Source organism: Leptopilina boulardi, unplaced genomic scaffold (assembly GCF_019393585.1).
Source record: "Leptopilina boulardi isolate dan_hultmark-lab unplaced genomic scaffold, ZJU_Lbou_2.1 LbouV2_125, whole genome shotgun sequence".
Classification (NCBI taxonomy): Eukaryota; Metazoa; Arthropoda; class Insecta; order Hymenoptera; family Figitidae; genus Leptopilina; species Leptopilina boulardi.
The window spans coordinates 432331-459523 of record NW_026137669.1 but is presented as its reverse complement, the minus strand read 5'-3'; the positions used below and the strand labels follow the sequence as shown (position 1 = coordinate 459523).

The 27193-nt window shown below is 31.5% G+C and overlaps 1 protein-coding gene across 2 annotated transcripts in view; it reads left to right on the top strand.

Annotated features, from left to right (window-relative positions):
- LOC127291145 (protein hairless) overlaps positions 1-27193 on the top strand; it is a 115511-nt gene that overhangs the window by 79746 nt on the left and 8572 nt on the right. Inside the window, exon 4 of one of the 2 annotated variants that reach the window (XM_051320071.1) lies at positions 24089-24252. The exons of the other annotated variant lie outside the window; for it this stretch is intronic. Within the exon in view, the coding sequence (XP_051176028.1) occupies positions 24089-24237 (149 nt within the window). The 3' untranslated portion in view covers positions 24238-24252. Of the gene's footprint in view, positions 1-24088; positions 24253-27193 lie in introns of those variants that run through there. 2 annotated transcript variants of the gene reach the window in all.

Below are 27193 nucleotides of genomic sequence, written 5' to 3'. Positions count from 1 at the left end.
TAGAGTTTCGCTTTTGACACCACCCATTCGATTTATGTAACTTATAGCAGTTGTATTATCGACTCTTAATAGAATGCAACAATTATTTAAATTTTTTGCCAAACTTTTAAGCCCTAGATAAGCTGCCGAAATTTCTAAATAATTAATATGATACTTTCGTTCTTCGCGAGACCAAAATCCGTTTACTTTCTCGTTCTCACAGGCAGCGCCCCAACCAGTTGTCGAAGAATCGGAAAAGATTTCCAAATCATATTTCTCAATACGCAAGGGTTTCGTATTTTTTAAAATGTTGTTTCTCCACCAATCGAAATCGCAATCTAATTTAGAGTTTATTTTAATTATCGCGTCAAAATTATTACTGTGTTTATCTAATGCCTTTTGTTTTTCTCTTTCAAGGCTCTTGACATATGCCCAGCCGTAAGTCGCAACTTGACAAGAAAAACCTAAAGTTCCTACAAATGATGCAAAATTGCGAATTGTACATTGTTTAATTTTACCGAATTTATTTATTAGATTTAGCGTACTTTGTTTCTTGTCATCCGGGAGTTCAACTAACATTTTTTCCGAATTTAAATTAAGACCAAGAAATGTGCAATTAGTCGAAGGAATTAATTTGCTCTTTTTTAAATTTATAATAAATCCCAATGATTTGAGTAATTTTACTGTTTCGTCGAGGTTTTTCATACAATGTTCGTAGGAATTTCCGATAAGTAGTAAATCATCTAAATAAATGACTGAAAGATAACCCAATTTTCTTAAATATGAGACCACCGGTTTCATTATTTTTGTAAAAATCAGTGGTGCACAATTTAAACCAAAAGGTACCGCGGTGTATTCAAAAAGTTCCCCGAGAAAGTAAAATCTCAAATATTTTCTATCTTTTTCTGTAATAGGGACTAAATGAAAGGCATCTTGTAAATCTAATGTGACCATGAAACACCCTTGATGTAATAGCTTTTGTGCTGTTCTATTATCCTCGAGCTTAAAATGACTTGTTTGTACAAATTCGTTAAGGGGTTTGAGATTTAAAATTAATCGTTTCGAGCCATCTGATTTGGAGGTGAGAAAAATCTTTGATATGAACTGACCTTTTTTAAATTTACATTTTTGAACCGCGTTCTTTTCTATTAATTTATTAATTTGACTTGAGATATTTTCTATCTCCGTTTTAGTCCATAATGTTTCTCGAGGTGGATGATTTTGATATACCCGTGAATGAAAAGGTATTTCAAATCCTTTTACCCAGTTCAGGACTGTCCTGTCTGAGGTAATTAGCTCCCAATTTTTATGAAAATATTTTAATCTGCCGGCTACGATACTTACATTTTCTAAGTTCTCTTCTGATATGGCTTCGCTGTTGAAGATTGAGGTTTCGGAGCAGGAGCTTGAGGACGACGAAATTGTTTGGTTTGACCGTTCCAGGGCTTCGTCTGCGACCATCGTTGATCCTTGCTGGTCCTGTGGGATTGACGGAACGGTCTCTTCGAGTTTTTTGAATCCTGGTTTAGTTTTGTTTTATTTGATGATTTTAATTCCGCACCAGATTTTTGAATCAGCTTCGCGGCTTTCAGCTTTTCATCTAGATTCTTACCAAATAAATACTCGTTCATCTCGGTTTCTTTTAGAGTTTCTCTCAACGATGCAACTATATTGTTTAGAATTAAAGATCTTCTCGTTAATCCTTCGTCCATTTGCAGATCTACTAGAATTTTACAAGCGTCGCTGATTTTTTCGATGAACTGAATCGTGTTTATTTCTTCCTTTTTTAAAATTTGATGCAATACGGAACTCAATGCACTCAAACAAACACTAACTTTGATCTGTTTTAAAACAAGTCGAGAATCGCGACTAACAACCGGTTCCTGTAAGGAGGCTTTAACTTCTAGGTTAAGTTTGGGAGCTTCAAGAAAAACACAATTTTCGGGCAGAGAATATTTCTTAAATATTTCTTCTTTCGCTTCTTTAGGAAGGCCATCTTTATAGATTTCTTTCCAACGAACTTCGATATCTTTATGAACAGGAGCTGCATGAGTCTTGTCTGATGTCAAACGTTTACCAATTGCTTCCAGAACGTCAGAATCTAATTCTTCCAATTTTTCTTTTTCTGGATTTGGTGTTTCTGATGTATTTGGATTTTTCTCTGGGACTTTGTGATTTTTATCGACAGTCGGAGCTCCTGGAGCTTTATCGTCAATTTTTTCAACCGATTGGTCCGACGTCCCTGCTTTATCAATCTCGTGAGTATCCTGAGCATCCTTAGATCGCGACCTTCTGGAACTCTCTGCAGAGCTGCGTCGCGAGCGTGATCGACTTCGGCGATCAGGAGGTGGGGAATATCGCTGATTATTATCACTTCTCTCACTAACGGATGGACTGCGTGACCGTCTGATTTCGTCTCTTCTCGCCGAATTATCACAAGAGTATGATCTCCTGCGCTTATGATAACTTCCCCTCGAGGAACGGCTACTATCTGAATCTTCTGAAGAAGAAGATGATGACGATGAGTAACCTATAAAAAATTTTTGCAAGTTTTATTTCTAATAACAGTCCTGGACTGTAGAGAATAGGGCCTAACCCTTTTCTCTGTTAATTAAACCGCATCATGCCTGGCATGACATAACCTATAAGCGGATACGCGCACGCCTAGCGAACGTGTATAAATTTTATTTGTAAAAAATTGATCTAATCAATTAATTAAGCCAAAATTTATTGTTTTGTTCAGTTGAACTCTGAGAAGGCACTGAAACAAAAAAAGGGGACAATTAAAGCTTGAATTACTTACGACGTTTCTTATAACGATATTTGTGTTTCCTCTTCTTTTTCAATTTTTTCTCCAAACGTTCAAGACGTCTTATTATTCTTTCCTCAAAGTCGGGAGAAGAATAATGCTTTCTTTTTGGCATTTTTGTTAAAAATCTTTTCACAAGAAGTCAAAAAACATGTGATCTTATCGACACAAAATAAAAGAATGAATGCCAAGTACGAGGGCGTTAGTATTAGGGTATATAGAAGTCAAATAGTCTTTTTTTTTGAGGCTGTAAACATGTGGCGCCATCGGCATAGAGTGAAGCACTACCGAGTGATCTCGAGAAAGAGGCGCGAAATACAATAAAGATGTACCAACCCTTGGCCAATAGAACCTTTGTTAATGAAGATTAACTCGGAGTACATAATGATATGGTGAATCCTTAAAATCTCCTGAACATCTGAAAAAAATGCACTCATAAAAAGAAGTTTTTATAAATTAGAATTTTTTGTTTCAAAATTGTATACTTTTTATGTTCTTTTTTAAATAAAAATTTCATTAATTTCAATAAATTAAAATTATTTAATTTAAATTAAATTATTTTTACCTTTTTTCTGCAATCCACTTAGGATTGGCAGCTTTTTGCTAAGTAATTTTACCATTATGCATCAGACACTAAAACTGTAATAAAGATTTAATTTTAATTTTTAAGCAAATTTTATGATAAAACTTTACAAAAGATTTATTTTAAATGTTCAGGCAACTTTTACGCTAAACCTGTACAAAATATGTAATTTAAATATTCAGTACAGTTTTACGCTAAACCTGTACCAAATATGTAATTTAAAGATTCAGTACAGTTTTACGCTAAACCTGTACCAAATATGTAATTTAAATATTCAGTACAGTTTTACGCTAAACCTGTACCAAATATGTAATTTAAAGATTCAGTACAGTTTTACGCTAAACCTGTACCAAATATGTAATTTAAAGATTCAGTACAGTTTTACGCTAAACCTGTACCAAATATGTAATTTAAAGATTCAGTACAGTTTTACGCTAAACCTGTACTAAATACGTAATTTAAAGATTCAGTACAGTTTTACGCTAAACATTTACTCAATTGCGGACATTTACATATTTACACAACCTGTGCTAAGCTTTACGGTACATTTTTTCAACTTGGCACGCACAGCTTTAATACAGGTTTAGGAAACTTTCGGTGCTGTGTGGTATATATTTACAAAGTATGAAGCAGAATATTATTATTGAAACAATTATTCATTATTTATATTAATAATAGGTGTCCCACTGTTTAACACAAACCTTAAAAACAAGAAAAATGTATCAAGTTCCAAAAACTTGAAATTTTATGGTAGTACCAAAAAGTGTCCAAAAATATATAAAATTGACATATTAATATGTCTTTGAAAAAAAAGTGTCCCACTGTTTGTTACTCTCCCCTACATACATATATACATATAAATGAATTTTTCTTTTTATTTTTAAAACAAAAATGGAAGAAGATTAAGATTTTAGACGATGATGTTCTTATACCATTTTCAATCGTCTAGATAGAGAAACGCAATGTTAAACAAAGAAGTACTTATGTTATATTTCTTGGTGTAAGAAAGAAAGGTATGCGTTACCTATTTAGTTTTACACTTTCTTTATAGCTTTTTCACGTGATAAAGGGAGAAAGAAATAATTACCTGGGTCCTCAGAGTTATTAATTAATCCTTCTTAACAGATTGCAGGTCAAGCGAACCCTCATTTGCAAAATAAAGATATATCTTTCTCTCTCCATAACTTGTTCTTTTCTCTGTCACCGAAAACCCAGCAGGGGTCCGGACGGAATGAATGAATGAATGAATACCAAGATTATTATAGTTAATGAATTAAGCCCATAATAACCTTACAATTATATATTTTTTTCAAAAATATGTTAATTTGAATTTTCAAAATATCGAAAAAATGAGTTTTTTCAAAAACGGCTCAGGCGATTTTTTTCTTTTTGGGCTCAAAATTATCAGGAGACATCCTAAAAAAGAAATCAAGAAGAAATTTTGATACGCAAGCTTCTTTGGGTTAAACTTTACTCAGACCCACCGTGAGCTATTGTATGTATCCCAGATAGAAAAATGTCGGCAATATGCCAGGCATATAGCTAGCAACATACCGATGTGATCCGCATGCGTGTCCTCCCTAGATCAGACAGATGCGTCTTCATATGTGTCGCATATGAGCCGCACTTCATGTATGGCACTCATATGCGATATTGTTACCACAAGTGCGTGTATACTCTTCTTTGAGAAGTAGCCGATTAAAACAGTCATAACTTTGGTTCTAATGCGACGATTTTTATGAAATTTTAGGAAAACATTCTCGAGGGTATGTACTTTTGATATATGTAATGAAAAAAATCGATTTTTGACCCATAAAAATGTATACCGTAAGAATGATTTCATACTGATCATAGGTAAGCGCGAGTGCAAGAGAGACGCAAATGGAACTGCGCATAAGAGCGTCTTCGTCGCACTCGTGAGCTGGTTTATATTTAATCATTCTTACTGTATAATCCCTTAATTATCGAGTGTAGTTTGTATATCATTTGGAAGAGCTTACAAAATTATTATTGTTATTACTAGCGTCATATTCCTCTCTTGCTAACGCTCGATTGTTAATTTAAAATCTTTTAACATATTAAAAGTGACTCATTGATGGTTCAGTCTTTCTTTTATATTGAGTGGCAGTTTCTCTAATGAGAAATCAACAAAAGTAATTAATTTTTGCTTTAAGTTTGAAGAATATTCTAATTTTTAAATTTAAATGTTAACAATTATTATAATCAGAAATATTAAAATAATATTAAAATTGTTTTTAAAGTGTTTAAAACGTATCATCGGCTACCAGGGTTATTAGCGACGGTAATAAAAAATATTTATAATTTGTTACATTGATTCCATTATTTTCAATTGGTTATTTTGGTTACATTGTTAAATAAGATTTAGTTTATTAATGTTTTTTTAGGAAAGTTAGAACTTTTTGGAACTGGTTACTGTCATTTAATAGAATTTTTATATTTTGTGTCTGTTTCGTAGCACATTGTGTTAGGGACAATCTGTTAAAATATGTTTTATTGAGATAAATTAATAATAGCAATTATAATTAAGGGGTTATATACCTTTTCATGTGAGTGGTAGCGCTGTACCAATTCTAAAACAGTTGACCTTGACACCCCACTTTCAACCCTCTTGGCCACCCACCACCCCAAATTTGCATTTTAAACCTTTTTGTCACCTCCCACCAAAACCTTACAACCCACTTTCAACCCTCTTGGTTACCCACCACCCCCTAATTTCAATATGTCTTTTTTAAATATTACCACCTTCTTTCCCCCTCTTGGTCACCCACCACCCCCAAAGAAACAAAGGATTCGCGAAATACCGCGCGGGACTTTAAGTGGTGCACAGTGTATGAATCAAATGTGAGAGGTGCGCGGTAGATGTGCGTTACTTACATTCAGTAGAAAGAGAGGGTGCCACTACAAATTGCTAATCTACATTTTTGCTTATATCTTTTTAGAGAATATCACCCACTTTCATCTCACTTGGCAACCACTCATTTAAATGTCTTTTTTATTTTGCGTGTGCATTTTTTTTTAAATTCCACCCACTTTCTTCCCACTTGGTCACCCTCTAACACCAACTCATTTGTATATGTCTTTTTTAAGCTTCCCTCCCACTTTCCACCCTCTAGTTTGCATGCCGATTTTTTTTATGGTAAGTAACTATTTTACCATATACTAATGTTGTTTTTCAAAAGAGGGCACACTTTTTAAACCTTTTTTTTCATGGTAAGTCCGTATTTACCAATGGTAACTCTACTTTAACATAGATCGGTGTTACCGACCGTTGTTGCGAGATGGCGCTGTTGCTGGCTGGAATTTTTAACCCGTTTGGCCACCCCCTTACCACACACTTTTTTAAATATGTCTTTTTTATTTTGCATATTCCTTTTTTCGAAAATTCCACCCACTTTCCTCCCACTTGGTTACCCTCTACCAGCTACTCATTTGCATATGTTTGTTTTAAGCTTCCCTCCCACTTTCCACCCTCTTGACAACCAGAGCAAGGTGCAGAATATGTGGTGAGTTGCAAGTGCACTCACCGTTTCTCCTTTCATAAACTTTGCGCGGACATTATTGAAATAGAGTGGGGATACCGTGTATATAGTAAGTTCTGTGTGCACTCTCCCTTTTTTGACCAGCTTTCGGCGCGCATTAGATTCACAGGATAGCATTAATGAAATTTGTAAAGCATCACAAAAATTCATTAATGTTGCTAAATTTGAGTTAGAATCTGTATCATCCAAGTCAGGCGATGATCGTGTCATTAGCGCATTTGAGTGGCATAGCAAATGTATAAACAATTATGCTCTATAAAAAAAATTCTAAATGTTTTTCTTCTATTAAATGTAATCAAAAAGAGAGAATTTTGAATTTACTAAAACAAATTTATTATTTTGAATGTCACTTTGATTCGGTACTGAAACGTGGATCAGGTTTTGAAGCGAATTATAGAATTAATGGACTATGACTGATAGGGCATTTAATTCTAGAATTCTCAAACTTATGGAATAATTTCAGGAAGAAGAATAAAATTGGCAACTTCATTCTATTCTCAGATTTGATGTAAATTTTTACAAATACAACCCTATGTGTGTTGGTTGTTTCATTAAACTGCCACTTGTTATTGAACGAAAACATGCCTGTGTTAATGTCCGAAAAGAAAGTTATGAATGCTTCAAGTGGGCGATTCTTTCAGCATTAAATAAAACCTTCTCTAATCCAGAATGAGTGAAAAAATATGAGAAATTTGAAGATACTTTAAATTTTACAGATATTACATTTCCTGTAACATTTTTCGACATCCGAAAATTTGAATCTCAAAATGATGCATCAGTAAATGTTTATGGTTTGCAAAAGTATAAATCAAAATTTACTGTAACACCATTATATCTCTCATCTAGTAAGAAAGTTTCTCATGTGAATCTTTTATGCATTGAGGAAGATTATTTAGATGAATGTGACCAGGAAAATTGTGCTGAAAAATCAAACACTACCACCTTATTCAATCATCATTTTGTTTGGATAAGAGATTTATCCAGGCTTGTAAGCAAACAATTATTATCACAGTCTACATATAAAAAGCATATTTGCGAGAGCTGTTTGCTTTATTTTGAAAATAGAGAGAAACTTAATAACCATACTAAAAATTGTTTGAGGCGCTGAGGCTCTTATATCGAAATCTAGCTTTCAAACAAGAGCTATCTTTAATGAAAACTTGATTGCTGTGGAACTTACAAAAACTGAAGTGTTTATGAATAAGTCAATCTATATTGGACTTAGTGTCTTAGATATAACAAAGACATTACTGTATGATTTTTATTATAATTATATGCGAATAAAGTGTGGAAATAATTGTAAATTACTTTACACTGATACCGATAGCCTTATTTACAAAATTAAATGTGTCTACTCTGATATGAAGGTAGATATTTGCAAATTTGATACATCGGATTACCCAGCTAATAATGTATATGACATTCAGTAAGATAACAAAAAAGTCTAAGGTCTTATGAAAGATGAGTGCAGTGGGAAAATTATAACAGAATTTGTTGGATTGTGGAGTAAAATGTACAGTTTTTGCGTTCAAAGTCAAGATTTTATTAAAAGAAGTTGAAGGTATCAAGACGGCAGTTGTAAAAAAAATCTATTCCTTTAATGATTATCTATTCTGCTTAAAAAACGTTCAAATTCAATCTAGAACACAGTATTGTATGAAATTGAAACTGCACAATGTACACACACTAGAACAAACCAAAACAACTTTAAGTCCATTTGATGATAAAATATGTTTATTAAAAAGTAGTACAGACAATAGCGCATGGGGTCATTGTATTATTGTAAACGATCATTAATAATGATGATGATTTGTAAATGTTACAAGTCTGATGTATATATTTCTTATTTATATTTAATGTACATATTGGAAAAGAGTTGTAATCGAAGGAGAAGTGTAATTAAATTCTTAATAGTTGAATGAAAACTTTTTATTAATTTTATGTCTACTTTATTGAATAAAACTTTCATATACATTATTACAATCGTTAACATAGCTCTAACAAGTATAAATAAATTCATAAGAGATACGTTTGTTCCTTTTTAAAAGTACAAGTTGAAACATGTCTATTCTGTAAAAAGCATAAATTTGTTCTTTGTTTCTTTTCAAAAAAAGGCAAGGTGTAGTTAACTTTAATGTTTTAAATATTTACATGCTTTTCATATATAACTTTTCCAAAAGTTAACTTAATATTTTCAGATAGGTAACTTTAACTTTTTAAATATTTACATGCTTTTTACATGTAACTTTTCTAAAAGTTAAAAGAATGTGTTTTTAGTATACTGAATGCGATTAAGCAAGTTTAGACAAGTTCTAACTTCATTTTTGGTGGAATCAAAAAAGTCGTTATAATCTAAAAATAAAAAGTTAACACTTGTGACAAAGTTACATAGGCAACTAGGAGAAATTATTTACGTCAAAAAGCCAAATTGCGTAGAATTGATTAAACCTGGCATGAAGATTTAGTTGAAATGATGCCTTATTCTAAAGTTAATAAAGATTTTAAATATATTCTTACAGTTATAGATATATTTTCTAAGTATGCATGGGCTATTCCTGTAAAAAGTAAAAGTAGAAAAGATGTTTCTGAAGATATGGAAGCTACACGTTGTGAATGGACGTGTTTCTAAAAACTTGCATACTGATAAAAAGAAAGAATTTTATAATTCTATATTTGAGAGTTTAATGAAGTCATATAAAATTTAACTGTATTTAACCGCACACTGAAAAATATGATGTAGCCACAGTTCAATTTACAAGGAAGTTATAAATAAGAAGACATTTTACCATGTCTTGTTACATAGTATAACAATAAACATCGTACTATTAGAATAAAACCTAATGATGTCAGCGAAGAAAATAAAAAGATACTGTTACGTCCGACAACGCAACATAGTTAATAAATTTTAATTTATTTTTGAGTCTAGACGCATTGTCCACAACTCGGGAAACTTTCAAATTGTTTCGTTTTATTTCAAGGAGAATTTAAAAGGATTGAAAAAATAATGATGCACTGAATACACCAAAATCTTTTCGGAAGGTGTTTAATAAAAAAATAAGGATCAAATCTTTTAAGGAATGAAGGAACTAAAATGCGCAACTTAATCGCACCACGTCCTTCGGAATTAGAAGTATGACAAGAAAAAAATAGATAAGAGGAGAAAAGTAATTAATTATGCATTAAAGGACTTACTTTTTTCTGTTTTATTTATAAATGTTGAAGATCGTTGAAAATTTGTTTAAATGTGAATTTTGGGTCTTGGCTTCGTGATTAAGAATTGAATTAATTGAACTTAGAAAAATGCACTGAGATTTGAGAAATTTGACTGATTGCACTAAGAATTAAGAAATTGGACTTGAGAAATTTGACTTTAGAATTTTGACTGACTAATTTTGACTGAGAAATGTTGACTGAGAAATGTTGACTGAGAAATGTTGACTGAATTTTTAATTCAAATCTTCAGTTTTTATATTATTATCCCTTCTTAAATTTTTTAGTTGGGTAGAAATTTGGAGATGAATATTTTATAGAGTGGGAGGTTAAAAAAATCAGTGATTGGATTTTTTATAAAAAACTTATCTAAAAGAAAGATGTCATTGGATCTTTCAGGCCCAGCCTTGCAAGGGATGACTTTGCGTGGGCGTATCTTTAAGATTAGGGTGTTTCGAAAAAGTGGGGAACTATAGCACCGTCAGACACGATTTTTCACACACGAAAAAGTCAATGATTTTCAGAAACTAGGACCAAAAAAAAGATACCCGTGTCTGGCCGTTTTGCTAGATCAGGTCATTTTTTGCTTTAACCCTTTAATGGCCGAGTTTTTTGTCGTTACTTTAGACTTATAATGTATATTAGATTTAATTACTAAAGTATTCAGTATGAGAAAAAAATTTTTTTTAACATGTCTCACCCCTTAAAACCACCCCCACGGTACATTACTACCCCAAAAAACTGATATTTAACCAAATTGATGAATTAAATATTTTTCAGCTCTTATCTACTTTTTATTTATTTATAAACATTGCCTGGTTGCTTAAAAATTGAAAAGGATCAATAACCCCTTGAAAACACCCTTAAAGTCAAATAATCATCCCTTGACGGTGAAAGTTTTTGTAAATGATTAAAAAAAATCTATAGATTCTAATTGCTTCTAAATTATAAACAATTATTTGAAAGTTATACAGACATAGATAATAATAATAATAAACTCACCCCCTACCCTTGAAGCCCACCCCTAATTCATAACTATTCTCAGTTTGGAACAATCAAAAAAATAATTTTCACTGATTTTCGAAAATATGAAAAAAAAAATTTTCTATGATAACTAAGTATTAATACTGAATATAAACAACCCCTGAAAAACAACCCTTAAGTCAAATAACCACCCCTTAATGATAAATGTTTTTGTGAATAAATGAAAAAATTATATGGATTCTAAGTGCTTCTGAATTGTAAAAAAGTATTTCAATGTTTCACAGATATGGATAATAATAATAAACTCACCCCCTACCCTTGAAATCCACCCCTAATTCATAAGTTATAAGATACTGGATTCAGTTTTCAACAATCAAAAAAATAATTTTCACTGATTATTATCATATTGAGTAATGCATTGAGTACATACTCAATGCACTCCCCTCCACGATGGCGTAGAGGGGAGTGCATTGGGTAAATGAAAGGGGGGGGGTACGACAGTAGCAAAGAAGCTCCCATGTGGAACTGCTGTTATAAGGCAATCAGCGCGTCGTTTCGTTTTCTCTGTGTAGCGTTCTCCCACTACCTCACCGATTGAGCCTGGGTCTGTAATTTTCATTTTCATACTAAACTCCTAACAACAGGCACTAAAAGCTACAAAATTAATAGGCAATAATGACACCAGCATTATTTTGCAATTTTAAAAACTGACATCATATTCGTAATTATCGACCCCGAAAACCCCTGAGTAATAAGTTTCAGATGAATCTAATGAAAGTTAATCATTTCGTCCGCCATATTGGATCCGCCATTTTCAATTTTCTAAATCTGATATCGGATTCGTAATCAGCGACCCCGAAAACCCCCCAAGTGACAAGTTTCACATGAATCTAGTGAATTTTTATATTTATCGGTCGCCATATTGGATCCGCCATTTTGAATTCTTAAAGACGGACATCGGATTCGTCATCAGCGACCCCGAAAACCCCCGAGTGATAAGTTTCACGCGAATGTAGTACATTTTTATAATTATCGGTCGCCATTTTGGTTCCGCCATTTTGAATTTTTGAAAACGGACATCGGATTCGTAATCAGCGACCCCGAAAACCCCCGAGTGATAAGTTTCACGCGAATCTAGTAATTTTTTATAATTATCGGTCGCCATTTTGGATCCGCCATTTTGAATTTTTGAAAACGGACATCGGATTCGTAATCAGCGACCCCGAAAACCCCCAAGTAACAATTTTCAAGCGAATTTATTAATTTTTAAAGGTTTTGGTTTTTAGGGGTAGTTTTAGTTATTTTTCTGCACCCTCGGGTTGAATTTTTAATATTAATTTTTTTTTACAAAGGTTGCAATATTTTTAAACATATGTTACTATGAAAGCCTGAAAAAAAAATTTCTTCTGAAATTTATACCTGTTTTTTCATTTTTCTCATTTTTCGGGTTTTTTGAAGGGGTGTATTTCAAAGAGGGTAGTTTTTTAAAAAAATACATGTATTTACATTTGTTACTCTATCCCTCCCCTTCAAAATGAGATCTTAGTGGAGTTATTCGATTAAGTTTTAAGAAAGTTATGATTTTTTGAAGTAGGTGGGACGTATGTGTCCCACTGGCCATGAAAGGGTTAAGGGGTAAAAACAACCATTAAATGAAAGGTGATAGGAAATCTTGTACAAAAAAATAATTTTTTATGAAACCTGGTATCTCAGGGTTTTCCGGGTCGCTGATTACGAATCTGATGTTAGATTTTCAAAATTCAAAATGGCGGATCTAATATGGCGGTCGAAATTTATAAAAATTTACCAATTCATTTGAAAGTTGTTACTTAGGTGTTTTTGGGGTCGCTGATTACGAATATGATGTCAGATTTTTAAAATTCAAAATGGCGGATTCAATATAGCGGTCGAAATTTATAAAAGTTCATCGAATTCACTTGAAACTTGTTACTTGAAGGTTTTTAGGGTCGCTGATAACGAATATGATGTCAGATTTTAATAATTCAAAATAGCGCATCCAATATGGCGGTGGAAATTTATAAATATTAATTATTTTTTATAAAACTTGATGTCTAGGGGTTTTTGGGGTCGCTGATAATAAGATCATAATAATAATAACATAATAACATTTATAAATTTCTACCACCATATTGGATCCGCCATTTTGAATTTTGAAAAGCCGACATCAAATTCGTAATCAGCAACCCCAAGAACCTTCAAGTAACAAGTTTCAAGTGAATTCGATGAATTTTTATAAATTTCGACCGCTATATTGAATCCGCCATTTTGAATTTTGAAAATCTGACATCATATTCGTAATCAGGGACCCCAAAAATCCATAGACAACAAGTTTTATAAAAAATAATTAATATTTATATATTTTGACTGCCATATTGGATCCGCCATTTTGAATTATCAAAATCTGACATTATATTCGTTATCAGCAACCCCAAGAACCTTCAAGTAACAAGTTTCAAGTGAATTCGATGAATTTTTATAAATTTCGACCACCATATTGGATCCACCATTTTGAATTTTGAAAATCTGACATCAGATTCGTAATCAGCGACCCGGAAAACGCCGAGATACCAGGTTTCATAAAAAATTATTTTTTTGTACAAGATTTCCTATCACCTTTCATTTAAGGGTTGTTTTTACCCCTTAAAGCAAAAAATGACCTGATCTAGCAAAACGGCCAGACACGGGTATCTTTTTTTTGGTCCTAGTTTCTGAAAATCATTGATTTTTTCGTGTGTGAAAAAAAAATTTGTATTTTGTCGGACGGTGTATTTTACACTATTTTTAAAAGATGGAGCCAAAATTCACTTTTTAAACGTATTTTCAAAAGTTCAAGAATTCTTAAAATTATTTATGACATACATGTTTTTATGAATATTTAATTACATAATGTTAAAAATTTACACATTCAATTACACACACATACCTTTTTTTATACATATATATAAATATAAAAGATAGTTAAGTAAAATTAATTGTATATAATGAAATGACAATAATTAAAAAAGAAACATGTAAAATTTCTGTTACTTATAGTGTAAATGATTAATTATTTTCATAATAATGTTTAAAATTTCAATATTAATTTAAATTGTTAATTAAGATTTAATTAATTTTATTTTTTTAGTAATTTGAATATATAATTATAAATAATAAATTAATTTGAAATTCCAAACATTAATATTAAAACTTAACTAAAAATTAAGAAAATATTTTTAAGAATTATTTAAAATTATTTAAAATTCACTAAATCAACGTGTGAGATATTATTTAGAAAAATAGAAATATAACAGACTTTGTATCCTAATATTTTTTATTAGTTTTATTACTAACAGATGTAATTTGATGGTAGAAACTCTTGGACTTTCGTGGGAAAGTGATAAGATATGAAAAAGACCCCAGCAGTCAACAGCTGGAAGGATGCACTTAGAGTTTCTAAAAGATTTAATAGCTATATTCTTATCTATATTGAATTTTCCAAATTTCAAAGTGCATCCCACGAGTGAAGACTACTGAAAGTACTTTGTCTCGTTATCGGTTTTAAAAGAAAGACAAACAATTTACACAAAAAATATGAGACGTAGTTTAGATAAAACAGATGTTTTCCATACAAAATTTACAAAAAATTAAAAGGTAAAAGAACATAAAATCTAATCAAATAACGCAGGACGTTACAATACTGTTGAAACGCATCTCCAAGAAAAGAAAAATTTTACCTAAGAAAGCAAAATTCATAGTTAACAATCGAGTGTGAGTGAGCAAGTATAAAAATGTTTTTGAAAAAGGATACACACTTAAATGGATAACTGAAATATTCACTATTATTCGAAGTTAAATCAACGAAACCAGTAACTTACAATCTATGAAGAAGAAATTTTCAAAGTAAAATTTACAAAATATATATATTTGGTAGAAAAAGTCCTCAAAAATGGTCGTAATGAAGTGTACGTAAATTGGCTTGAATTCGATAATTCTTACAATAGTTGGATAAAAAATCAGAAACGTTAAATTTAAAAAGTTAAAGTTAACTAATATAAAAGATAAAGTCAACTTTTTGAAAAGTTAAAGTTAACTTTTGGAAAAGTTATATGTAAAAAAGATGTAAATATTTAAAAAGTTAAAGTTAACTATTTGAAAAGTTAAAAGAATGTGTTTTTAATATACTGAATGCGATTAAGCAAGTTTAGACAAGTTCCAACTTCATTGTTGGAGGAAAAAAGAAAAAGTCGTTATAATCTGAAAAAATGTATGCTTTTCACAGACTAAACATGTTTCAACTTGCCTTTTTTGAAAAGGAATAACGAAAAAATTTATGCTTTTTACAGACTAGACATGTGTGTGAACATTGTGCAGTTTCAATTTCATACAATACTGTGTTCTAGATTAAATTTGAACTTTTTTTAAGCAGAATAGATAATCATTAAAGGAATAAATTTTTTTTTACAACTGCCGTCTTGATACCTTCAACTTTTTTTAATAAAATCTTGACTTTCAACGCAAAGACTGTCTTTGTTATATCTAAGACGTTAAGTCTAATATAGATTGACTTATTCATAAACACTTCAGTTTTTGTAAGTTCCACAGCAATCAAGTTTTCATTAAAGATAGCTCTTGTGTGAAAGCTAGATTTCGATATAAGAGCCTTAGCGCCGTACCTACCTACGCTATTAGCGTCCAAGTACACAATGTAAGATGATTCTTCTTTTTCATTATAATTCTTCATATAATGATTATTAGCCTGAGCATATCTATTTAAACATTGGATAATCACAGCTCTAATGCCACGTTTAATAAACATGATCATGTCAATATGTGTAAGAAGTTCCAAGTCAACATTTGTTACTTTAACATAACATCCCAACTCAATCCAGGAGTTGTATGATAGTGAGCTGGATCTAATCCATATGCATCTGCAAGTAATAAAATGTCTGTTTTCATGTATAAATATACATAATCACCGATACTTTTGCAATTAAATGTAGACGAAACCTCTTATCCCTTTAAGTCACACATTTTTCTGTTTACTAAATTGGCTTCAAAATTGTTACTCGGGGGTTTTCGGGGTCGCTGATTACGAATATGACATTAGTTTTTAAAAATTCAAAATGGCGGACTTAGAGTTAAAAATTAACTGAATTCGCTTGAAAATTGTTACTCGGGGGTTTTCGGGGTGGCTGAATACGAATCTGATGTCAGTTTTCAATAATTCAAAATGGCGGATCCAATATGGCGGACATAAAAATTAAAAATTAACTGAATTCCCTTGAAAATCGATACTCGGGGGTTTTTGGGGTCGTTGATTACGAATCTGAAGTCAGTTTTTAAAAATTCAAAATGGCGGATCCAATATGGCGGACATAAAAAATTAAAAATTGGCTGAATTTCTTTGAAAATTGACACTCGGGGGTTTTCAGGGTTGTTGAATACGAATCTGATGTCAGTTTTTCAAAATTTAAAATGGCGGTTCCAATATGGCGGACTTGGAGTTGAAAATTGATTAGATTCGCTTGAAAATTGTTACTCGGGGGTTTACGGGGACGCTGAATACGAATCTCATGTCACTTTTCGAAAATAATAATTTCATTTTTTTATAACAAAAAAAAGTATGATCGTAGGACACTAGCACAAACGCTCTAATGATTCCCTCAAAAGATAAGTATTGGACTCATTGAAACAAATGAGGATTGCCAAAAAAAACGTCAATAAAACAAATGACGATCGTGGCAAAAAAAAAGTCAGTGAAACAAATGACGATCGTCAACAATCTTTATGATAGTAAATAAATGTATACATTGGATTCAGTGACAAAAACATAAATGCTAACAATTTTGTAAATAACAATACTACTGAGTGTAAAAAACGTTTATTTTTATAGGTTACTAATCCAAGGGTTGTCAGGTACATGATTTATAGATAAGCATCTATTATTTCTATTTAAACATTTAAAATTCTGAAATTCTATTTTTATTTTTTTATTCAGCGACCCTGAAAACCGCCGAGTAACGATTTTCAAGCGAATTCAGTAAATTTTCAACTTCATGTCCACCATATTGAATCCGCCATTTTGAATTTTTTAAAACTGACATCAGATTCGTATTCAGCGACCCTGAAAAACCCCCAATACCGATTTTCAAGCGAATTCAGTAAATTTTCAACTTCATGTCCGCCATATTGGATCCGCCATTTTGATTTTTTAAAAACTGACATCAGATTCGTAATCAGCGACCCCGAAAACCCCCGAGTAACGAGTTTTAAGCGAATGCGTTGACTTTTTATTTTTTCGTCCGCCATATTGGATCTGCCATTTTGAAATTTAAAAAACTGACATCGGATTCGTAATCAGCGACCCCGAAAACCCCCGAATAACGATTTTCAAGCGAATTCAGTCAGTTTTCAACTTTATGACGCCATATTGGATCCGCCATTTTGATTTTTAAAAACTGACATCAGATTCGTAATCAGCGACCCCGAAAACCCCCGAGAATCAATTTTCAAGAGAATTCAGTTAATCTTTAACTTTTATGTCCGCCATATTGGATCGGCCATTTTGAATTTTTAAAAACTAAAGTCAGATTCGTAATCAGCGACCCCGAAAACCCCCGAGTAACGATTTTCAAGCGAATTCATATGAAATATAATTGTAATATAGTGAAAAACCAAAGGTGGGTCGCTGAGCGACCCACTGTGACGCAAAGGGTTATGCATCTTCATTACTTATATTTGAATCATTTAAGGTACTGTAAAATTTCTCTATTAGCTGGAGTTGTTCCTCCTCAAGTTTTAATCTACAATCCAAGTACTCATATGGAAAAATTCCTTTATGGGTTAGTAACTGAATTTTATCCATATCATAGGCTTGAAATTCTGAATTTACAATATTATAACTTGTCAGATAAAAAGCTAATTTATCCAAAGATGATGCCATGAATTTGATGGAATCTATACATTTAAATTTAATATTAATTTTTGAACATGTTTAGTAAAACTTATCTACTTTTCTTTATTTATTGGAAGAAGACTAACACTACCTTCAAACACAGTTGCGATAGCTTTTATAATGAAAGGAGCATCATAACCACTAAAGTTATGAAAAACCACAGGAAAAGTTTTTGAAACCTGATATTTAAGATTGCAATCTTGATGAGCGACTCCTCTATATTTACCTGTTATACGACAATGATCTCTAACCTTAACAGCCCCATGCGTGATAATTTTTCTACAGCTGTGACATCTATTAGTACTTCTAAATGACGCTTTTTGAGTTGCATTTAATACTTTCATCTGAATGTTAGTTATAAAAATAGGAAAAGAACTAGGCGCAATTGCGCCTACATCTAGGGTTTCGTGGCACTTTAAATTTTAATTAAAAAAAAATAAATCAAAAATAAATAATAAAATTTATTTTATAAATTTTATGTACTATTAAATTTTATTTATTTAGCAAAATTTTTATTATAAAAAAAAAATTTATGGCACAATTTTTAAAAAATGGAAATCAAAGAAAATCAAAAATTGGCAAAAATCAAAATTGAAAAAAAGGTAAATGAAAGAAAAAAGAAAGAGTGGCTGTGGAGTGGAGGTCTTTCTTCTATCATTTATCTTTTTTGATTCACAAACAAAAACATTAGGTAAAATGTCCATTCGATAATGTCCACTATTCAGACATGTCAACTCTTGGACATGTCAACTATAGAGACATGTCAACTATAAGGACATGTCAACTACTGGGACATGTCAACTATATGGACATGTCAACTATTGGGACATGTCAATTACTGAGACAGGTCAACTACTGGGACATGTCAATTACAGGGGCATGTTAACTAATGGGACATGTAATGTCCATTCGGGAAAATGTCCATTCAGTAAATGGAGATTTGGGATCTGTGGGGCCCCAAAATTTGAATTTGGGAGCTATGGTGCCCCAAAATTTGAATTTGGGATCTGTGGTGCCCCAAAATTCGAATTTGGAAGCTATGGTGCCCCAAAATTCGAATTTGGAAGCTATGGTGCCCCAAAATTTGAATTTGGGATCTGTGGTGCCCCAAAATTCGAATTTGGAAGCTATGGTGCCCCAAAATTTGAATTTGGGATCTGTGGTGCCCCAAAATTCGAATTTGGAAGCTATGTTTGCCCAAAATTCGAATTTGGGATCTGTGGGGCCCAAAAATTCGAATTTGGGAGCTATGATGCCACAAAATTCGAATTTAGGATCTGTGGTGCCCCAAAATTCGAATTTGGGATCTGTGGGGCCCCAAAATTTGAATTTGGGATCTGTGGTGCCCCAAAAGTTTAATTTGGGATCTGTGGGGCCCCAAAATTTGAATTTGGGATCTGTGGGGCCCCAAAATTTGAATTTGGGATCTGTGGTGCCCCAAAAGTTTAATTTGGGATCTGTGGGGCCCCAAAATTTGAATTTGGGAGCTGTGGTGCCTCAAAATATACTACGGACAGACGGACGCCAAAGTGAAACTATAAGGCTTTCGGCCATGGGCCACGAAACCCTAAAAATAGGCTCAACATCCTCTGCCACCTGCTTCAATTCATGAGCAAACCATTTTGCTGCATCTTCTTTATTAATAGGGGATGCTTGGTATACTGATAAAGTGTCATCATAACACTTTAAATAGTAGCGAATGCTTAGAACCTTATGGTTTTGAAAAACTTCTGTATTATCACTTATGGATGAAGAATAAGTCACAGAAACAAGTAAGCTCTCGCAGTCAGCATATATGCTAAACGGAGCATGCTTCTAGTTATAAAATTTTTTAAATTGGACCCTATTTTGTCCAGACGTTGGTAAAATAATTTTTGTTTTATTCAATTTTAAACAATTTTCAGTATGGTTATTAAGTTTCTCTCCATGTTCAAAATAAAGCAAACAGCTCTCGCAAATATGCTTTTTATATGTAGACTGTGATAATAATTGTTTGCTTACAAGCCTGGATAAATCTCTTATCCAAACAAAATGATGATTGAATAAGGTGGTAGTGTTTGATTTTTCAGCACAATTTTCCTGGTCACATTCATCTAAATAATCTTCCTCAATGCATAAAAGATTCACATGAGAAACTTTCTTACTAGATGAGAGATATAATGGTGTTACAGTAAATTTTGATTTATACTTTTGTAAACCATAAACATTTACTGATGCATCATTTTGAGATTCAAATTTTCGGATGTCGAAAAATGTTACAGGAAATGTAATATCTGTAAAATTTAAAGTATCTTCAAATTTCTCATATTTTTTCACTCATTCTGGATTAGAGAAGGTTTTATTTAATGCTGAAAGAATCGCCCACTTGAAGCATTCATAACTTTCTTTTCGGACATTAACACAGGCATGTTTTCGTTCAATAACAAGTGGCAGTTTAATGAAACAACCAACACACATAGGGTTGTATTTGTAAAAATTTACATCAAATCTGAGAATAGAATGAAGTTGCCAATTTTATTCTTCTTCCTGAAATTATTCCATAAGTTTGAGAATTCTAGAATTAAATGCCCTATCAGTCATAGTCCATTAATTCTATAATTCGCTTCAAAACCTGATCCACGTTTCAGTACCGAATCAAAGTGACATTCAAAATAATAAATTTGTTTTAGTAAATTCAAAATTCTCTCTTTTTGATTACATTTAATAGAAGAAAAACGTTTAGAATTTTTTTTATAGAGCATAATTGTTTATACATTTGCTATGCCACTCAAATGCGCTAATGACACGATCATCGCCTGACTTGGATGATACAGATTCTAACTCAAATTTAGCAACATTAATGAATTTTTGTGATGCTTTACAAATTTCATTAATGCTATCATGTGAATCTAATGCGCGCCGAAAGCTGGTCAAAAAAAGGGAGAGTGCGCACATAACACCGATCTATGTTAAAGTAGAGTTACCATTGGTAAATACGGACTTACCATGAAAAAAAGTTTTAAAAAGTGTGCCCTCTTTTGAAAAACAACATTAGTATATGGTAAAATAGTTACTTACCATAAAAAAATCGGCATGCAAACTAGAGGGTGGAAAGTGGGAGGGAAGCTTAAAAAAGACATATAAAAATGAGTTGGTGTTAGAGGGTGACCAAGTGGGAAGAAAGTGGGTGGAATTTAAAAAAAAATGCACACGCATAATAAAAAAGACATTTAAATGAGTGGTTGCCAAGTGAGATGAAAGTGGGTGATATTCTCTAAAAAGATATAAGCAAAAATGTAGATTAGCAATTTGTAGTGGCGCCCTCTCTTTCTACTGAATGTAAGTAAAACTTTAAAATTTTTTTGACTGTAAGAGGGTAATATAGATATCTTCTATTAGCGCCCTCTATTGATGATTGTCATAGATAAAATATTCTAAAACTTTAAAAATAATTAATTATAAAATTTTAATTAATAAAATAAAACAAAAAAATTTAAATAATTTTAATTCTACTGCTGCGAGTGCCGGACGTCTGATGCTGATGATTCTGGAAGCTGAAACAGAATGACTTACCTTTCCCTGGGAATTGTCTGAGGTGCATATAGTCCCTACCATTTACAACATCCAACCATTGAACTCCATTTTCAATTAACGCATACAAGTCAGACCCATGGACTACCAACGAGCCCCGGTGAATGTACGCGCACATCTGCCGCGCACCTTTCACTTTTGAGTCATCTACTATGCACCACCCGCTCCCAACCACCCACCGTCTCGCGCGGTATCTCGTCAACCCTTTGTTCTTTGAGATTCTAATTATGATTTTTCAATTTTTGGGATCGTATATGTTTATACATAGGAAAGACATATAAGGCAAAATTCCTGAAATGTCCGAACAAAAAATTAAAAGTTCTCGAATTTAATCCATACTTTTCTAAAATGTTGTTATTGTTGGTGAAAGTCTAAAAATCAATTATTATTGAATTTAATAAAATAGTTTTTGAATTACAACGTTTTTAATTTTTGACTTTTGAAAAAAAAAATTTTTTTGCAATGTACAATATTTATAAGTAGAATGCATAAAAGTTAACATATATATAATGATTTTTAAAGCTTTTTTGACGAGCTACACGCTGTTAATAAAATTTTTTTTTTAAATAACATTTGACCTTGAGATTCAAGGTCAAAATGTTAATTTACGTTTATCTCAAAATCGGATTTTTTAAAATTATTTTTAACTATCTCAATGGAAAGCTTGACTAATTTCCTACAAAACATGTAATTTTCAGAGTGGGATCTTTTAAAGTTTTTGAGATATTAATTAATTAATTAATGTTTATAACAAATGAAATATATTACAAACGAATAAAGTTACCGTAATTCTGAAGTTAGTAATTGAAAGTTAACGTAATTCCGCATCCAACGAGCCCTATATGAAGTATTTTGGATAAGTAGATTGTTAATAAACAATTAGTTAACATTGCAATTGTTTATAACCAATCTACTTATCCAAAATACTTCATATAGGGCTCGTTGGATGCGGAATTAGCTTAACTTTCAATTGGTAAGTTCAGAATTACCATAACTTTATTTATTTGTAAAATATTTTATTTTTTACTAACAACAAGCATCCAAAAGCCCTATATGAAGTATTTTTGTTCAATTTTAGTTAAATAACAATAAAAAATGAAATATCTTACAAACAAATAAAGTTATCATAAATCTAAACTAAACAATTGAAAGTTAAGCTAATTCCGCATCCAACGAGCCCTATATGAAGTATTTTGGATAAGTAGATTGGTTATAAACAATTGCAATGTTAACTAATTGTTTATTAACAATCTACTTATCCACAATACTTCATATAGGGCTCGTGGAATGCGGAATTACGTTAACTTTCAATTACTAACTTTAGAATTACGGTAACTTTATTCGTTTGTAATATATTTCATTTGTTATAAACATTAATTAATTAATTAATATCTCAAAAACTTTAAAAGATCCCACTCTGAAAATTACATGTTTTGTAGGAAATTAGTCAAGCTTTCTATTGAGATAGTTAAAAATAATTTTAAAAAATCCGATTTTGAGATAAACGTAAATTAACATATTGACCTTGAATCTCAAGGTCAAATGTTATTTTTAAAAAAAAAATTTTATTAACAGCGTGTAGCTCGTCAAAAAAGCTTTAAAAATCATTATATATATGTTAACTTTTATGCATTCTACTTATAAATATTGTACATTGCAAAAAAAATTTTTTTTTCAAAAGTCAAAAATTAAAAACGTTGTAATTCAAAAACTATTTTATTAAATTCAATAATAATTGATTTTTAGACTTTCACCAACAATAACAACATTTTAGAAAAGTATGGATTAAATTCGAGAACTTTTAATTTTTTGTTCGGACATTTCAGGAATTTTGCCTCATATGCAAATTAGATTAGGGGTGGGGGGTGACCAAAAGGGTAAAAGTTTAAAACTACGTATGAAAATTAGGGGGTGGTGGGTGGCCAAGAGGGGTAAAGTAGGTGGAAATATTAAAAAAAAGACATATGCAAATTAGGGCGTGGTGGGTGACCAAGAGGATTGAAAGTGGGTGGTGACCAAACGGGTTAAAATTCGAAAGGTTGGTGGCTAAGAAGGTTGAAAGTGGGTGGTAAGGGTGGTGGGAGGTGACCAAACGGGTTAAAATTCAAAAGATGGGTGGCCAAAAGGGTTAAAAGAGGGTGGTAAGGGGTGGTGGGAGGTGACCAAAAGGGTTCAAATGCAAATTAGGTGGTGGTGGGTGGCCATGAGGGTTGAAAGTGGGTTTTCAAGGTCAACTGTTTTAGAACTGGTACAGCCCTACTACTCATGTGTCAAAAAATGTGTCAACGTGTCAACAAACCAAATTTTAAAGCTCTAAAATAACGATTTTTGAGGAAAAATCATCACTATTTCTAGAAAAAATTTTTTTTTCAAATCCTTCGTTTACGCACGAGGTAATATATTATACTAATGAAATTTCCATTGTTTTTTAATTTTAGTTAAACTCTGTCTGACTTATCGCAGTCACCGCAAGCAGCTATCAAAAAAGGTGTTTTATTCCAAGATCTACAGTTTCTACAATTATAAATATTTTTTAATAAAAATTTATATACAAGTACATCAAAATATGTACTTTTCGATAAAATAAACTTCGTTTTAAAAAAATTTTAAATAACAGCTAACAAATTTTTTGAAAATTCCTCTTTTTTGACGCGCATAAAGGTATATAACCCCTTAAGCACTGGTAACAAAAATTAGGTTCTTCTCTTGTTATGAGGTGATAATGAGTTAGATGAATGTCAAATTCGCAGGCGGTCTTTACGGTCTTCCAATGAAATTTGTTGTTGATCGTAGACATTGTTTTTGATTTCGTGTAATTTAGAAAATTTTGCTATCCATTCGTCGATTCAGAGTTTTAGTGTTGCTTTTTTAAAGTGTTTTTTCATGTCGTTGGGTTAGATGGTTGCTGATTCGTCTACAGTTAGGTGTACACAGGCGGTTTTTGCAAGGGAATCTGCAGTGTCTTTTCCTGATATGCTAACGTGGGATGGAATTAACATTATAACAATTCTTTTTCCATTATGAATAACATTGAAATTGTTTTAATAAATTACATAATGAATAAAAATACTTCTCAATAAATATAAAATTTGCAGACAAATTTAATAAATTTACAAGTAAATGTATGTTTATTTTGTTATTACAGTTTTTATGACAAACTAGTTGAAATATCTAAGCAAAATTAAAAAAACCTTTTGTTGAAATGTGTAAATAAGTTAACTTAATCAATATGAATAACAGAATCCAGTTTTTTCAAATTTTTTCAAATTTGAATCAAAATTTTCGATATATTCATCAATAGCGTTTAAGGCGATGTTCGGATTGAAAAATATTCTATAGACGGTTGTTTGGAAAATTAATTACCTTTCATTTTAAAAAAATTAAATTAGAATCTGTCCACTGGAACCGGATTTAGCGGGTCATTTTACGTGGAAAAAGAGGGTTTAATTTTGTGTATCAACATTTTTTTTAAATTTTGTAAACAAGTGTAATAAAAATAAAATTAAAAAATATAATTTAAAAATTTACCAGACTACTTAAGTAATAAATTGAAAACCACGTCCCTATCTAAAACGTCCACGTCGTAGAAGTTGGAAAAGTAAATTAGTCATTAATATATGAATTATCAATTACGGATGTCTTTAGAGTGTTTAATATAGGGTAAGTCAGGGGGAGTTAGCCATGCGGGAGAGATGGCCAATTCAAATATTTTATAGAATTTGCTGCTAGGTGTCGCTTATTAAAGAATAATTCGCTTTGTTTCGTGGTAAAACACAATTAAAAGAAAAAAATTCACGAAAAATATTTAAAAATTAAGTAAAAAACTGATTTGTTTTTTTGACTAGTTCTGAAAAAAGTGATGAGTTTACATTTCTCACTGATGTTATGTTATTTTATAGAATAGTTTTGAATTTCATGTTTTTTTGTAAAGTACATGACACAAGCTTTGTCATAACTTCAAATTTATTCAAGAATTTTGTTTATTTATTTAAATGTTAGTTGTGTCAATCTGTCTCCTGACATTAGGAGAGATGGCCATGTTTTTTCGAGGTGAGATGGCCATACTGTTTAAGTTATTGGCACCCTTGAGATTCGTGTGTTCGCTAAAAAAACATTAAATCTGTGTCAAATGACATTTTTCATGACATTCATTGCAAAAAGACACAATAAACAAATATTTTCAAATTTAAATATGATCAAATAAAATAATTACTATTGTGTAATTAAATCTTAAAAACGTTTATAAACAATCATAACACAGGTCTATACAAAATAAGACTTTTTTATATATGTCAGAGTGGTTCCAATGTACACTGAGAAAAAAAATTTAGTGTTTGCAACAAAATTGTTTGGTTAGGCAATTTTGGTTCTTGGAACCAAATTTTGGTTGGCTGAAACAAAGTCGTAGGGTTATCTCAACCAAACATTTGGTTAGGCCAACAAAATTATTTGGTTGAACATTTTTAAATTCCAACTAAAATTTAGTTACGACAACAAAATAATTTGGTTAACACAACAAAATAGTTTGATCTCAGAAACCAAATGATCGTTTGTTGTCCTAACCAAAATTTGGTTGCGACAACCAAATAGTTTAATTCGCTCTTCGCTCATAGCTTAAGAGAACAGTTAGTTTAAATCTCTCACATGGATGGGTAGTCCAGTGGTCAGAGCTCCCGACTTTCAGTTTTAAAACAGAGGTTCGATCCCAGGCGGAGGTGAGATTTTTCAAAGTCCATAAATATTTCAATTGGATGAATATAAATTCAATGTTAAATTGATAATAAATAAACAATGAAATAAATAAAGAAGATAAAAAGAAAAGAGATAAGGTATAATAAAATTTTTAATTTTACAAAAAAAACTGTTGGTTTCATCAACCAAACATTTTTGTTGACCTAACAAAAAAAATTTGGTTGAGCTAACCAAACATTTTTGTTATGCCAACAAAAAACACTCAACCTAATTTTTTGGTTGACTCAAACAAATAGTTTGGTTGCTTAAATACTAACAAAATTTTTTTGTTGGCTCAACCAAATTTTGGTTGCTCTGACTAAACATTTTTCTCAGTGTATTTTTGTATGCTGAACCCGAATCCGGGTAAAATCTCCAAAAACAGTGTTTTTGAGGGTTTTCATTATTTTTTATTCCTTAACTAGACGTGCTAGACACTTCTATATATTCTTAAATTAAAGCTTAGATCGTACACTTTAAGACTCATATTCGCAGGATTCAAAAACAATTTGAAATTTTGAAAAAATGTGGGTAAATACCCCAAAAACTGTGTTTAGTATTTTTTTCTTCTTAACCTGGCATGTTAGAGACTTCTATATAGGCCTAAATTAAATCTTAAAGCGTACACTAAGACCCGTATGCGCAAGACAAAAAAATTTTTTAAAAAAATTGGGGTAAAGGCCCCAAAAAATGTATTTTTGAGGGTTTTTAGTTTTTTTTTCTCCTTAACCTGACGTGCTACAGACTTCTATATAGGCTTAAATTCAAGTTTAAAACGTACATTTTAAGACCCATATGCGCATAATAAAAGA